Source organism: Anabrus simplex, chromosome 11 (genome assembly GCF_040414725.1).
Source record: "Anabrus simplex isolate iqAnaSimp1 chromosome 11, ASM4041472v1, whole genome shotgun sequence".
NCBI classification, from domain to species: Eukaryota; Metazoa; Arthropoda; class Insecta; order Orthoptera; family Tettigoniidae; genus Anabrus; species Anabrus simplex.
Window position 1 is genome coordinate 88,521,569 of NC_090275.1, and position 17,465 is coordinate 88,539,033.

Sequence of the window (17,465 nt, forward strand, 5' to 3'; positions counted from 1 at the left end):
TACTGATCTGCATTTAGGGCAGTCGCCCAGGCGGCAGATTCCCTATTTGTTGTTTTCCTAGCCTTTTCCTAAATGATTTCAAAGAAATTGGAAATTTATTGAACATCTCCCTTGGTAAGTTATTCCAGTCCCTAACTCCCCTTCCTATGAATGAATATTTGCCCCAGTTTGTCCTCTTGAATTCCAACTATCTTCATATTGTGATCATTCCTACTTTTATAAACGCCATTCAAACTTATTCGTCTACTAATATCATTCCACGCCATCTCTCCGCTGATAGCTCGGAACATACCACTTAGTCGAGCAGCTCTTCTTCTTTCTCTCAATTCTTCCCAACCCAAACATTGCAACATTTTTGTAACGCTACTCTTTTGTTGGAAATCACCCAGAACAAATCGAGCTGCTTTTCTTTGGATTTTTTCCAGTTCTTGAATCAGGTAATCCTGGTGAGGGTCCCATAAACTGTAACCATACTCTAGTTGGGGTCTTACCAGAGACTTATATGCCGTCTCCTTTACATCCTTACTACAACCCCTAAACACCCTCATAACCATGTGCAGAGATCTGTACCCTTTATTTACAATCCCATTTATGTGATTACCCCAATGAAGATCTTCCCTTATATTAACACCTAGATACTTACAATGATCCCCAAAAGGAACTTTCACCCCATCAACGCAGTAATTAAAACTGAGAGGACTTTTCCTATTTGTGAAACTCACAACCTGACTTTTAACCCCGTTTATCAACATACCATTGCCTGCTGTCCATCTCAGCTTCTCCACATCTCCCTAAAACAAATCTCCCCCATTTTCATCTACCAACTCCAACAAATCCCCAAACCCCGCTAAATCTCCTGGCCAGAGAGAAGGCGTAACCTTCTAGGTAGCCCGCCCCTCAGGAAGGGGAATGAAAACGTCCCCCTTGGTCCTTGGTCATTATAACATGAGTTAGAACATCGGGATAGCAGAGGAATATGAACCTTTCCATCAACTCAACCTTATCTTTCATTTTTATGTAAGAAAAGATTTTTTTCACCCACCATAATAAATGGTCGGTTTACTCGATAGATAAAGTATACGAACACAGATTTCTATAATCTAGTATACACGACACCGACACGAACGCTAAAATTAGAAAACAATATATGTATACTCTTTGATTGCTCTTTGACTTTACCCGTGCGTGCTCGATAAGGTTTACTTTGTGCCAAGTTTGACGTATGTTAGCTCGTGTTACTTATTAGGTTAAATGTCGGGATTAAAATCAGCTGTATTATCTCGTGTTGTGTCTATTTATTTTATGAGACATGTGCGGTAGTTATTGATAATTCTATGAGAAAATCATTCCATTATTATCAGTTTACTTACGTGGATTAGGTTATGTCAACGAAACTGCAGTGCTGTTTCCAATTTTTGTTTCTTGTAACCCTGTGGGTTTGTCAGAAGTCTTCTCTTCCTTCAGTAACTTGACGAAACGTCAGTTTTATTAGTTTGCTCTTCATTTTTATTACCTGTCAGTATGAGTGGAAAAGGAAAGCAAGGAAAGTCGAAAGACAGTAATAACATTGATGATGAGTTTGAAGTTTCGGTTCGTAAGCAAGACGTTGGAAATGCTGGGTAATACTTCAGTGAATATCCAATATCTACAAGTTAGGATTTGTTATAATTTACCGTGCTTTAAATGGTTATTTTTATACTTTTCAGATCATCTCCGAGTTTTACGCCAGTCCTGAAGGTTGAGATAAAGACCCTGCATCTAACCAAAGAATCTGAGGGGCTTATCATGGATACTCTGAAGCAAATTCACGGAAAAGTACTATTTTTTAAAAATATCTATCTAAATAAACGGTTGTCATTCCACTGCATGTGATGTTGAATATGTAGGAGTGAGTGATTAGTGCAGTAGAATGAGAGTTGTGTTCCAGTATGTGAAAATAAGAAAGTTTAGATCTTCATCGCATCAAAGGACCTATTGTTTATAGGAATTTGCATGCGATTTTGTAGCTCAGCTTAATATATTACCTAAAGAGAGCGTTACTTGAAATATCCACAAACATTCAACTACTGCAAGCAGAATTTTTCTGTTGATACTTTAAATATGTTTGACAACAGGGTTGTTAGTACAGAGAGCCAGGTAGTATATTATTGGTCACTTACTATACTTTGTGCTGTGTATGCACTAAACGAATGGGTCAGTATATTTCATGTAGGTTAATTTCTTTATAATAAAAATCTTGTGGGCTGTTATGACGACTGCCAGCGGGATACAGGAGAGAGTATCTACATGACGCCACAGAAGATGACTACCTCAGCAGTGGTCTAAACGTCTGGACGAAGTGAAAGGAGTGGACCACGGCATAATAGCCCGGAAGATTTTTATTATATTGACACCAGCTGTGAAAGCCTTCTTACTTTAGTTAATTTCTTTACCGTACATTCATTGTTTCATAACTTTGACATTAATGTATGAACTAATTGCGTTAGTTTCTCAAAATACCAGACTGAGTAGCACAGGTGGTAGAGTGCTCGTCTCCTGAGCTCAAGTTTGTGGGTTTGAGCCAGGATCAGACCGATGGTATTTGAAGGTGCTCAAATATGCCAGCCTCATGTAGACAGATTTACCAGCACTTAAAAAAATTCCTGTAGGACAAAATTTCTGGCAGCTTGGCGTCTCTGGAAACCATCAAGATAGCTAGTGGGACATTGAAACCAATAATGTTAAGGTAAAGCTTCCATTGAGCCTTTGCAAAAGATAGGTTCCAGATCCAACATGGTGTGGCTTTTACGATGTCACATAAGGTTGCCAGCTTAAGAACTTAGTTCCAGCTAGTGGCAAGACCACTGTTTAAAAGACCGAGCTAGTGGACCATTGGGCTGGGGGCAATCGAAGCGGCCAACAGGCCTCCAGCATCCCCTTGACTCCTGCTAAAATGTGACGGAAGTTGTAAAAAGTAAGTTTACAGGCGCACGTCGTGACAGTTTGAAACAGCATGGTTTTCTTATTTTCAATGAAGGTGGCAGGCTTGTGGGCACACCGAGCTCAATAGCTGCAGTTGCTAAGTGCGTCCAGTATTCGGGAGATAGTGGGTTCGAACCGCACTGTCGGCAGCCGTGAAGATGGTTTTCCGTGGTTTCCCATTTTCACACCAGGCAAATGCTGGGGCTGTACCTTAATTAAGGCCACGGCCACTTCCTTCCCAGTCCTAGCCTTTTCCTGTCCCATAAGACCCATCTGTGTCGGTGCGACGTAAAGCCAGTAGGAAAAAAAAAAGCTTGTGGCCTCTTTCAGAGGCAATAGAAAATCAGTCTTCATGACTGATGACCCAATCCGGCCAATAGTAACACAGAAACTGGTCACAAAACTGACATTTGTAGTGCCTCCGTTTTAATTCTTCTATGGCGGGGGGTGACAAGCATAAAGGATGGATCTCTCCTCTACATTACTTCAGGTATTGGTATAACTTCACATCATTTTTATATGCTTTTTTCACCTGCTTCAACTTCAAAGGCTCTGCGGAAGTACCACCAAAATTATTATTTATTGGTTTCTCCAAATGTATTTTGTGGAGAGACTCAGATTCATAGGCCTATGTATTTCTACATTTATAAAATGTTCCATTTTATGTTTCTACATTAATCTCCTGTTGTAAAGCCAGGCTGATTGGCTCAGATGGTTGAGGTGCTGGCCTTCTGAACCCAACATAGTAAGTTCGATTCTGGCTCAGTCCGGTGGTATTTGAAGGTGCTCAAATATGTTTGCCTCATGCTGATAGAGTTATTGGCATCTAAAAGAACTCCTGCAGGACAAAATTCTGGCACCTGGGCATCTCCAAAAACAGTCAAAAAGTAGTTGGTGGGATAAAAAAAACCAATAACATTATTTCCTTTTTTAAAAATCTAGCTATACTTCATTTTTCCAACCATACTGCCACTGAGGGGATGATTATTGTATATTTTCTTTGAAATGAAATTCCCACCACCTTCATCATATTATTGATACTTCTGGCTGGTAGGCTATATTTATGGGGTATTTCATTTTTTCTTATCTGGCACACTCATTCTGTAATGTGTGAACTAAGTTTGATACATTGTACAGTATCATGTCTATAAGTATGGGCCGTGAAAGCATCAATGGCAACAGTATTAAGTTTACTTTGTGGAATTCCTTTCAGAAGGGAAATTTGTTATTTTGGGCTCCATATTAATTTTACTCAACTCGAGTTGAGATTGTCAGAGTATAACTGCAGTCTCATCTTTCAAGGGAAATGGTAATGTCATATACTTGCTCATTTGTTTTGAAATGAGGACCCTTTTTTCAGTTTTTGTTATTGAAAGAGACAGTTAAATTCTGTACATGGAAAAAGAAGACTTTTGCACAGACATCCTCATAAATACCTGGTTGAATAAGAAATTAGCACGAAAGGAGTGGAATGCGTGAGGGAACATGACGTTCATGCTATGCGTTTGGCTATTGATTTAGAAGCAGGGAACGTGTCAAACCATAAGGTGGGCTCAGTGTTGCAATTGGGAGAATGAAGGATAGTTCTAAATGTTTGAGAATCTATTTGCACATAGTGACAAAACATTTTCTGAGCATGTTTTTATTATTTTTACAACATGACTAACCAAGAAGTCACAAAGTTTACACAAGGAGTAATTTTAATACCACCTATTCAATGCAATTTATTCCACATTGTGTGGTCAAATACACATAGAAATTATCAGAATTTTAAAGGTACATGCTTCGCCCACTATTCATTGGGCATCATCATCCTCGCTCAATCTTAAAAACACACATTGGTCTGAGGAATCTTAACAAATTACATAAAACATATTGATAAACACTTAATGGTGTTGATACTGTGGTTGCATAATGATTACAGCACAAAAAATATTGAATAAAATAAGTACATATACTAAAATCACTTCGAAAAATTAAAACGTTCGACTAAAAGTAATTGTGTCACATTGCATTTTAAAAAATAATCCATGTCTTTTTGGTAAAAATAACTTGAACAATATGTTTCATGCCTGAGAAACAGATTATCAAAATCAAGGCTTCACAGGATAAGAATAGTACAATTAAAAGGTACAGTATTTGATGAAGTTGAAGTCTAATATTTAAAATGAGGATGAAAATACGTAGTTGAATTGGAGGCGGTATAAATTAAGACATCTTGGAATGTTGGATAAAAATCGTATGTCGAGAAGTGCTAAAACACATTGAAGAATATGTCGAAAATGCTGCTAAAATTATCCAATAAGAGAGGGTGGGTCAAATGACAATTTCGTGTAACCAGAAAATGCCTCATGTAGACATGGATGTCCGTAGTAAACAATGTTGTGATTTCATTCTCATTATCTAACGTATGTCCTGATGTGTCTGCAGATACATAATTACCAGAATTACGGATAGGTGGTATTAAAATTACTCCTTGTGTAAACTTTGTGACTTCTTGGTTAGTCATGTTGTAAAAATAATAAAAACATGCTCAGAAAATGTTTTGTCACTATGTGCAAATAGATTCTCAAACTCATTTAGAACTATCCTTCATTCTCCTAATTGCAACACTGAGCCCACCTTATGGTTTGACACGTTCCCTGCTTCTAAATCAATAGCCAATGGTATTAAAATTACTCCTTGTGTAAACTTTGTGATTAGAATGACGAGATTAATGGTTTGTAACCAAGAAGTTTCTTTGATATTGGAGCATTTACATTTTACAGATTTCAGACTGTAGTATTGGAAACAAACCCGTTTTAGTTCTCACAACAGCTGTGAATCTTCATCGGTTGGTCAACCATATTATTATTACCATTGCCATTGTTATTATAAAGTTATGTTAAGCACATGGGAAAATGAAATGTGTTTCATAATGAAAATAAAAAGCTGCATACTATAATTTTTGAAAACAGTAGCCCAAGAGAAGTCAGATGCATTACACCAGAGTTTTATTATGTGATATGCTGATCTGCATTATGTACAGAGCGGTATGGGGACCCTCACAGCAATTTTAACTCACCTGCTTCCTCCTTGAGGCTAGTAGGGAGAAAGTAAAGGGTGTGAGTGCCGTCAGGCTCTGCCCTATCCTGAGTGATGTTATGTGCGACCATTTTTCACAGCTTCTGTGTACAGACTTTAGATGGTCATGTTCTCTGTAGCTGACCTACGTATGATGGGAATAATTATTATACAACGAGGGCAGTACAATGAAATAATCACCCCCCCTTACTTCTGTATAGTAAAGCCTGGATGACGCTAACTGGATCACACCTTTGGGGGCTACAGTTGAATAGCCGAGCTGGATTTTCTCTATGTCAACTGAAATGTGCATGGTGATGTCGGTGGTCATCATAGTTTTAAGGTGCACTGCATCTGATTTATACCCCTCTCCATCAAGTCTCTAATCACACTCTCTAATAATTTTGTTTTCAGTGTCTTGATAGCCTCATTTTTTCAGGCAATAAGCTTATTTCTTTCTTTTTGCTAAAACCTGCTGTAGAATGTGTTAGAACTTTGATATAGGACCCAGAGGCAAGTTACTGGGTGCTCCACTGCAGTGCATTGCAGGGTGATTTTCTTTTGTTGCTAGCAGCTTAGTTACTTCCTACCTACCGTTGTTAGCTGAGGCACCCTGTGCTGAAGACGTGCAGGTGGTCATTTCAACAAGTTTTCCACTTTCTTCATGTGTATTAATGTATAACCATGGATTTCTTTATAGCATAGCCTACATGACTAGCAAAGCAAGAGTTACTTTGTTCATGTGTGTGTATTAATACATCGCTATTGGTTTGGGTACAGCATTCATGCCGGGTGAACCGAGGCATAACGGGTTAAATTTCATTTAGTAGATTTAATTTGAAGTTGGTAACGACATCTGTGTTGAATTCTGCGAGTGATGCCACATTTCCATTGACAACGGTAGTTGCCGCGGGTGGTATGGAAAAATGTCAGTTGATTTTTGATATTAGGTTCTAAAGGTAAATATATTTCTAGCAATGGTTTGGTGCGTCCCTACCATAGCATTGAACGTATGAGATAAGATTTCCATTATTTACCTGTTATAAAAATGGCATTTATACTGTGGGTGTCTTATTCTAATGTTATCCTGTATGTTGTTAAAACAGTTCTTTTGTTCAAGCTCCCTTTGTGTATGAATGATACGCAAAAGATAGGTTAAAGATCCAACATGGTATGACTCAAATGGTCACAATTCAGCAAGCAAGGTAGCCAACATTGGTTCATTAACGTACTCAACACAGATATTGCACAGCAGCACATTGTATGTTTAAGAGTGGACAAATGTTGACTTAGACTTGCACACTAGAAAAGGGAATCTCCCAGGTGACAGTGACAGGACCATTGGATGGATAGGTTTGGTTAGGTCCCAGACTTGCCCCCATTTTGGCTGCTACGAAGTGGCCGTTGGCCTCTAGTTTCACCTGGACCAGACTATTGGTCTGCAGGTACATTTCCGGCATGAGAAAACTGATTTTGTTGTGTTACATTCACTTCCAGATCTCTGGCACACACTGCACAAATGCTTTGTTAACCCATGACTGATTGAAAAGTAGATGAATTTCATTTGGTTATTGTTAACTTTCCAAGGATTGAGCAGTCACATTCCTTTCACACCATGACAGTTTAAAACTGGGCACTTTTCTTATTTTGACCGAATGTGACAGTCCTGTGGCCAGACATGATGAGAGCTCTATTGGAGACAATATAAAACTTGCCTTCATCATGCTGGCTAATAGCAACACAGGATCTCATTTCACAGATTTTACACAGTCTCGCTTTTAATGATTCTATATAAAGTAGGGTGGGTTGGTGGAACACTGGCTAACATAAAGGAAGAATCTCTCCTCTCTGCTACTTCTGGCATTACTTCACATCATTTTTATATGCTTTTACTGTTTCCTAAAGTGTCTCCTAAGCAATCAAACCTGTACCCTAAATTTAATTTTTAGGGTGCTAAAAATCTACCATCTCTTAAGTATATGCTGGTTCTGTTTTAACATTTTTGGAGAATATATCATCAGGGAGTGGTGGTGTTAAAGTTAGTGGGCGTGAATCGGCAATGTGGATAACATTACACTCTGTGCGCAGTCAAAAACAGAAATTAATAAACTCTTAGACAGAATTAAAACTGAAAGTGAAAAACATAATATGATGGTCAACAAAGATAGTTGATTATGGATATTGATAGAGCTGGGTCGCTTTTATGAACAAACTTACTGTCAGAATGTGAGAGAGTGAATGTATGTCTACCCCTTAGTCCTGCCTGTTTTGTTTTTTACTTTTGTAAAAGGTCTTTCGATTCATGCAGCTTTTATGCTTGGCCATAGCACAATGCAGTTGCAGATTAAATCGCTTTACCACCGCTACCTTAACTTTGCACAGTTTGCAAAAAAAAAACAAAAAAAAAACAGTAGTAGTTCCATCAAAACTGAAGATCTCTTCACCAAACTCTTTCACATAATTTCCTAATTTTACACCTTCACTGACTTCACCTTAGGCATGACTGGTTTCACTGCAGTACTACAAGTGTGACCAATCAGTTGAAATTCATTGGTGGTGAAAGGGGAAGGAGACTGTAACTGGACCCATCAAGAATGAATTGGGTGAGAGATAACATGGAATTTTCATGTTTGCTAATTGCTTCTGAGCTAAATATATTTACTGTAGTGACATTCTACTCTATAAGACCTCCGTACAGCAGCTTTTTCTCGGAAACACATCTTGTAGACCTGCTATGTGTCTGTTCCGGAAAAGAAAGAAAATGTATCTACTACAGTATTTGGGAATCCTGTGTTTGAAGCTTGGCGCAGAGAACATATACCTTGCTAAAAAACAGTGCCTCAGAAATGCTTAAAATATAACCAAATATGACCTTATGTCACTAAACTGAGCAAAATATGACCAAAACAGTGGTCAAAATATGCTTTTATATGCATCATAAAATTGCTTAAACGTGGTCAGGGACCCATTCAAACTTTTTTTTTTTTTTTTTCAAATTTTGGGTGAAATGAGCTCAGGAACATCTGAACCTCACTATACACAGAAGGGATTACTCTCTCCTTACTATCTTTCTGTCATTGATTTATGTTTTTAATATCTTAGTTTTTCTCAGCATCCTACTAGATCTTTACTACCAACTGATAATGTAACGCCAATATTTACTGTTTTGGCATTTCTTTTCCTTCTCTTTCTAGAACTTCACTTTACGTGATCGTTCATCGTACCGAGATAAAGGTGAAAACTTAAGCCGTCAGTACTGGATAGATCGAGGGGAGCTGGTGGTTCAAGGAGGCACCGACTACTCTCTCCAGAAGAAGACACCAGTATTACTGCAGGACAGAGTCAATATGTTTGCACTGGCTAAACTTCAAAGGTAGGAAGTATTTTGAAAGGGTGGCAGAACTAGAGCCCCATCCCATCTAGTACCATGCTGAGTGCACTCCTCTAGGCAGGGAGACTCTTTTGTTCTTAGTGGTTACGTCACTTGTTTGGGGAATTTCTACTACCGGTTTAGGTAAATCTCTGGTGCGACTGGTTGGTGCATTAAATGAAAGTGCAGCGCATTCTGTGTTTGAGACTGGACAGAACTTGAATTAATTTCTTGCCTGCACAGAATCTTGACAGAAATTGGCCTGAACCCTTCTTCAAAGTGGTCGGGACAAACCACATTTATTTGCATGGCGAGCAAAAGGGGGCTGGAAGCATAAGTACTCAGGTTAGGCCATAAAACAACATACAGGCTTCTGGTATGCCCTGGGAACACAACCCCTATCACCATTTGTTTGTCCGCCCCCGTAGCGTAACGGTTAGTGTTATTAGCTGCCGTCCTCGGGGGCCTGGGTTCGATTCCCGGTACTGCCAGAAATTTAAGAATGGCAGGAGGGCTGGTATGTGGTTGAAGTGGTACATGCAGCTCACCTCCAATGGGGGTGTGCGTGAAAAGAGCTGCACCACCTCGGGATGAGGACACGAGTTTACTTACCATTTGTTTAAGATTTTTTTTATTGTGGCATATTTGGCAGTGGCATGCTTCTATGTTAAAATCTATATTGAATTGTGGGAATGATGCCATATTGAAGGATTCAACAGCATTCCATTGTCGACTACTTTCCAAAATTAGTCTCATTGCACTGAAAATCATGAATGGATACCTGCCAACTTTCCCGATTTAGATGGATACTCCCGATTTTTGACAGTTTTACCTGCCTCCCGATTATTCTATTATTTCTCCCAATTTTAGCTTATTTTTTTGTGAACTTCAAACATTTATTTTCAAATCCTGCCATTTCAGCTTTGTACCCCAATGGCTGACCGGCCCGCGGTGTAGGGGGCAACGTGTCTGCCTGTCACCCGGCGGCCCCGGGTTCGATTCCCAGCCAGGTCAGGGGTTTTTAGTTGTAATGATTAATATCCCTGGCCTGGGGACTGGGTGTTTGTGACGTCCTTAATCTTTCTTTCCTCACACACAACATTCCACACTACCGCCATTGAAGAGGAAGTGCGACATCTTCACAAGTTACTGTGGACCGCTGCACAGATGGCACTGCCATTCACAGTGATGACTGAGCGCAAGGATAACAGTGGCATTATCGGGACTACTACTTCAAAATCTACTAAGAAACTCAAGCATGCAACTTACGTTTGAAAATGATTTCATCTGCTGGACACTTTGGAATATTTCCTGAATGGTTTCGCTGCCTTCGAAGTAACCAGCTCTCTTATCTCCTTCGTGCGGAAGAAGAATTGACATTTCAAGTAGTGAAATACGAGTTTTGGTAGCAAACGCCAGCACATGATCTTCACAGCACCCCAACTGCGATGACTTCACTTTAATAACATCTCATTTATTCAAGCACTCGAAGAAAGTATCACTCCATAAACTATCCATACACGATAGCTTTTCTGCAACTACATTTTCCACTCGCAACAACACATTATAAACACTTTCCGACGCATACGTGAGATATGTGGCGCTTTGCATTGAGCCGTAATATTTAATTAGTTTTAGGGAAGCAGGCACATTATCACTCGGTTTACGGAAAAGGAAAGGACGACATAAATCACGCTGAATCACTTTTGCAATATTCCGCACCATGTAACAGGGTACCGAGGGAAAAGATGTTCGCCATACGGGGGGACTATGGAATTAAAGGTAGATTATTAAAATCAATCAAAGGCATTTATGATGACAATTGGGCTTCAGTGAGAATTTATGGCAGAATGAGTTCTTGGTTCAGGGTATTTACAGGGGTTAGGCAAGGCTGTAATCTTTCACCTTTGCTGTTTGTAGTTTTCATGGATCATTTGCTGAAAGGTATAAAATGGCAGGGAGGGATTCAGTTAGGTGGAAATGTAGTAAGCAGTCTGGCCTATGCTGATGACTTGGTCTTAATGGCAGATTGTGCTGAAAGCCTGGGGCCTATTCCACAAAAGTGTGGTCTTGTACATTACATGTTACTAGTGTGGGTTGTTGTAATGTACAGAGTTGTACATTTCTGTTCCACAAAAGATTGAAAGTCTCTTTTATATTACCAGTGAATTGTTACAAGTGACAACATATCAATAAACACACTACGTCATAGCATGAATCAAATGTTTATCTTTGTATTCCATTAGTTGAATTAGGTTATGTTTGCCTCATTTATTGTAATATCATATTTTAAGGTAAGTTATGCAGCAAAGATTCAAAGAACTGTAATATTTCTGTGAGTTTCTTGATGCTACAATGTTATTTCAGTTTATTTCTTTGATGATAGGAAATTACTCCGTTATTATCACCCATTCTGTTCTTCCGCGATCCTCGCATATGTTCCACGATAATCTGACATACCCACCTTGGTCTGTCATTAGGAATCAGGTGCGCTAATAACGATATTCTGCCGACAAACTTAATTGTTACGAAATTGCAAACTCTGTATGAATTGTTAAAATGGTGTCAAGAGAAAGGAAGTCATTCATTTTGAAGGAAATAATAAGAAGGAAAGATATTCTTTTCTCGGTGCATTCAGTGAGTGTCTGAAGAAACAAGATGGTTGGACGGAAATATTTGACTTGGGAAAATCTCGTGGAGCTTTTGAGAGGAAAAGTTGGATTAATGATTGGGATTGATTGGAATTAATGATTCCAGGAATATCCTTCTTGGAACATGTTTGTTAAGTATTTTCAGGCCAATGAACAGTTTGAGGAAATTTTATATCATTTATTGCAGCTACCACAGAATATATTGACCTACAGACCGAAGATTTTGTCATCCCATGCATATCTGCAATACCATGGTACTGACCACCATTTCCTAGCCAATGCAGTGTTGTTAGTAACTGTTGTTTAGCAGAGAGAGATTTATTTTTGTTCGTAGGATGTTTTAACCTAAGCCCAATATCCATCAAAAGTTCTTCCATTTGTATTGTGCTTAACCTAAAACGCTCATTGTATTCAAATACAGTGTTAAACTGGAAGTTTATTCTTTCCCTATACAGATGGTAGTTTTCATTTTTATCACCATCATTATCACTACTGCTAGACCAACAATTTATCAAAATGTATCTGAAATAAGTATATTTAAATAGCACTAGTAAATTTATATATTATTGTCCTTTCACTGGTAGAGAATGCTTCCCAATTCACTAGTAAGTTACAAGTACTAGTACTTTCGTGGAACATACCCATAAAAATTCACTGGTAATTTGTAAGTATGGAGTAGTAAAGTACAACTGTAGACAATTCTTTTGTGGAACAGAAACTCTGGTATTTGTACTAGTTACTAGAGAATTTACTTCTAATGTACAAGACATACTTTTGTGGAATAGGCCCCTGCAGTCTAATTTCTTGGAACTTGAAAAAAGGTGCAATGAGTATGGTATGAAAATTAGCCTTTTGAAGACTAAATTGATGTCAGTGGGTAAGAAATTCAACAGAATTGAATGCCAGATTGGTGATACAAAACTAGAACAGGTCGATAATTTCAAGTATTTAGGTTGTGTTTTCTCCCAGGATGGTAATTTAGTAAGTGAGATTGAGTCAAGGTGTAGTAAAGCTAATGCAGTGAGCTCGCAGTTGCGATCAACAGTATTCTGTAAGAAGGAAGCTCCCAGACGAAACTATCTCTACATCGGTCTGTTTTCAGACCAACTTTGCTTTATGGGAGCGAAAGCTGGGTGGACTCAGGATATCTTATTCATAAGTTAGAAGTAACAGACATGAAAGTAGTAAGAATGATTGCTGGTACAAACAGGTGAGAACAATGGCAGGAGGGTACTCGGGAGGAGATATAATTTAGGAATGAACTCGATGGATGAAGCTGTACGCATAAACCGGCTTCGGTGGTGGAGTGATGTGCGGCGAATGGAGGAGGATAGGTTACCTAGGAGAATAATGGACTTTGTTATGGAGGGTAAGAGACGTAGAGGTAGACCAAGATGACGATGATTAGACTCATTTTCTGCCGGGCTGAGTGGCTCAGACGGTTGAGGCGCTGGCCTTCTGACCCCAACTTGGCAGGTTTGATCCTGGCTCAGTCCGGTGGTATTTGAAGGTGCTCAAATACGTCAGCCTCGTGTCGGTAGATTTACTGGCACGTAAAAGAACTCCTGCAGGACTAAATTCCGGCACCTCTGCGTCTCCGAAGACCTTAAAATAGTAGTTAGTGGGACGTAAAGCAAATAACATTATTATTATTATTATTATTATTATTATTATTATTATTATTATTATTATTATTATTATTATTAGACTCATTTTCTAACGATTTAAAGATAAGAGGTATAGAACTAAATGAGGCCACAGCACTAGCTGCAAGTAGAGGATTGTGGCGACGTTCAGTACATTCACGGAGGCTTGCAGACTGAACGCTGAAAGGCATAACAGTCTATAATGATAATGTATGTATGTATGTATCCGGCTAAATGATATACTAAATACTCTTTGCTACAATTCCGCCCACTTAACTCGGGTAAACTGTTTTCCCAGTCTGGTATTTGAATGAGACGTCAGTGGGGATTCAGCTCTGTACTCTCACAGTGTCTGCCAGATAAGGCAAGTTTAGTCGGTACGTAAATAGACTGCAACGTGTGTAAATGTAGAAAGTCAATAGTGGACGAATGACCATCACCTTAGTGATCGCAGGATACCGAAATGTCGTTCTAGGGCAGGGATGGTGAACCTATGCCACGCGTGTCACGCGAACACGATTTCGGTGGCACGCCACATGACCATATTAACATTTTACACCTTGTACTGTACACTATACATATCTCGTGCATCGCATAATCATAGTGTTCACGTGTAAGAAATAAATATCGAAAATCCAAATTCTAGTTCCATTCCGACGTACAATATGGCAACACTGATAGGTCCGGCAGTCTAGTGAGATAAGTGTGAGATGCGGCCGGAGTCCCCTTTACTCATACACACAACTCAGTCAGTGAAGTTCGACTTGTGTGTGGTAGCCAGTAGCGCGGAATTATTCTTAGTGTGTAACTGTATATTGAATATCGTTTTCTGGTGGTTTTGTACACAGACCTCATAAACATGTTTTCGGTGCCGAAAAAACTTAACGAAGATAGTGACCGAATTTTTCAATAACAAGGAACGATAGTTTCATGTTGCCTGTGTTCGGAAACAGTTGTATCTCGAACATTTAATGTAAAGCGCCATTTCGAGACGAATCATTCAAATGTTTGTTCCATGCCAAGTGAAGAAAGAAGAGAGTTCATTTCACAAAAAAATAGAACAATATACAAAACAAACAAGTTTTTTGTATCATCTTTCATGTCAAGGAATAATATCAGTGCGGCTAGTTTCCACCTGTCTTTGCATAGTACAACATTGGAAACCGCTTTCTGACGTGAGTTCTTGAAGAAGGGTTTCTTATTGTAGTCCGACACATTATTTGAAGACTTTCCTAACAAACAACAAATAATTAACAAAATTAAAGAAATGCCAGTCTGCAGAAATTCTGTCAAGGATAGACCAATAAGAATTAGTGAAGATGTTTCGGAGCATTTGAAAGCTTATTTGGATAACTCCCAAAAGTATTCAATATGTCTTGATGAAAGCTCGGATGCGACCTTACAAGCAAGGTTAGCTGTTTTCTTCAGATTTTCTTGTGGAAATATGATGAGGGAGGAATTAGTTAATTTGCTGAATTTACGAACTACGACAACCGGGAAAGATATATTGAACGAAGTGAAGCCATAACTTGTATTAAAAATGATGTTTGACTTACAGAAAATTGTGTCCGTAACAACTGATGCTGCCCCAAGTATAGTGGGTATTAATAATGTGTTTGTGGAATTTCTTAAAGAAGAAGTTAAACACCCAATTTTACAGTTCTATTGCTTATTACATCAAGAAGTCCTTTGTGCGAAAGAAGGTATGAAGTCATTTGAAAGTGTATTCTCGGTGGTAACTAAAATTGGGAACTTCATATCTGCACATGCTCTAAATAATCGCCAGTTCTCGAAGATGTTACACGAAGTGGAATCTCATTATGGCAGACTTGTAATGTACAATAATGTTCGCTGGCTGAGTAGTGGGCAAGTATTCCAGAGGTTTGTCGAGCTCTTGGACGAAATTCGCTTCTTCATGACAGAAAACAGGAATAATTTCCGGAACTCATGGACCCTATCTGACTGTGCGATTTAATGTTTCTCTGTGATTTTACAGCAATATACAGTGATGTGAATAAGGACCTGCAAAGAAAGGGACATACTGCAGATAGATTGTTTGAGATCATAAAATTATTTCAAAGAAAACTTGAAGTATTCGTCAGGGATGTTGAAACAAAGACATTTAAGTACTTTCCTTAACTTGAAGTGCAACTTGAATTGATGTCAAATTTTTCAGATCAATTAACTTTTGAAGACACAAAGAAGTATTTGTAAGAAGTATGTGAACGTCGTACAAAATTCAAAACAAATAGTTTCCAAGAGATTTTCCGAATTTCGAGATTTGGAGAAAAATTTGCACTTTATTACAAAGCCTCATATTGTACAAATGAGTGATATTAAGGTCAGGTTAGATATTGACCATTTAGAAATAGAGTTGATTGAATTTCAAGAAAGCAATACATGGGTGAACAAATTCGTACAACTTGGTGAAGCACTGGTAAAAATTGAGTGTGCTGTTGATGGTGAATACTCTCTCCAGAAGCCATAGAACTTAATACTTGAACAGTGGAACAGCCTCGCACAAAAGTTTTCAGCCACGAATAAACTTGCTACAGCGCTACTTACTTTGTTTGGGTCATCATACGCCTGCGAGCAGCTATTTTCTACAAAGAACTTTGTGAAGTCAACAGTTAAAAACCGTCTTGGTTCAGAACTACGTGCATCGTGTGTGGTACGCACTGAAGACAGCAAGTTATGAACCTAATATAAATGACACGGCTACTAAGATTCAGCAACAAGTTTCACACTAAGTGTGAGAACGATATTTCACTTGAAGTCCATTGGCAAATATTAGTATTTTCGATTTTTATATCTAACTAGCAAATGTACCCGTGCTTTGCTACGGTATTCTGCATTTTATATGAATATTGAAGTAAATACTGTACATGCAGTAAATAAGATTGTTTTAAAATAGCATGTCTCTTAGCGTTATCCGAGAAACAGCATGGAGAAGTCCCCATACGTTGTTTCCAATGTAAAGTGCTTGTTATGGATTAGAGATGATAACGACAGGCTCACTTGCCTACTGCCATTCACAATCGAGTTGCGAAGATTACATTATAATTGCAGGCTCCATTGCCTACTGCGCGGTCACAATCGATTTGGGGAGTTTTCGTTACAATGGCAGCCCCTTTTCCTACTTCCAGACACATTACAAATTGAGGAATTTTTATTATAATGGCAGGAAACTTCCCTACAACCAGTCAAAATTGAGTTGTGCAGTTATCATTATAATGACAGGCCCCTTTTCCAACTGCCAGCCAGCTTACTGCCAGTCACACGAAGTTGGCGAGTTGCCATCAAAATAGCAGGCCAGTATGCCTAATGCCAGTCATATTTTAGATGGATACATCTGTTTATAACTGCGGGAACGCTTGCCTACAGCCAAACACAATCTGGTAAGGGGAGTTTTAAACAAAACTGCATGCTCCCTTGCCTTCTGCAAGTCAAGTGAATTATTCATTACAATGATAGGCCTGCCTTATTAATGCCAGTTACACAGGAATTGGAGAAGGACCCCATTCCTACTGCCAGTCAAAGTCGGTGTGGGGAGTACTGATTACAATAGCAGACACACCCTTTCTCGATCGCTACAAAATCAACATCAGTGAATAATTATAGTTCGACATACGAAAGTATGTGCTTGTTTACAATATTGCAGACCTTCATTTACAGATTAACTGCTGCTAAATGGTACATCATATCGAGAAAGGATTGTACCATAAGATGCCGGATTTAGCAGCCTAAATTGCTGGTCTTATGATATCTCATCTA

General features: G+C 38.8%; 1 protein-coding gene across 2 annotated transcripts in view; it reads left to right on the forward strand.

Annotated features, from left to right (window-relative positions):
* Nucleotides 1-1,184: 1,184 nt before the first annotated feature.
* LOC136883441 (putative ATP-dependent RNA helicase DHX57) overlaps nucleotides 1,185-17,465 on the forward strand; it is a 194,387-nt gene continuing 178,106 nt past the window's right edge. Inside the window, exons 1-3 of one of the 2 annotated variants that reach the window (XM_067155731.2) lie at nucleotides 1,185-1,619; nucleotides 1,707-1,815; nucleotides 9,219-9,397. In XM_067155731.2, the coding sequence (XP_067011832.2) occupies nucleotides 1,522-1,619; nucleotides 1,707-1,815; nucleotides 9,219-9,397 (386 nt within the window). In that variant the 5' untranslated portion in view covers nucleotides 1,185-1,521. Of the gene's footprint in view, nucleotides 1,620-1,706; nucleotides 1,816-9,218; nucleotides 9,398-17,465 lie in introns of those variants that run through there. The other variant, XM_067155732.2, reaches the window with a different exon arrangement.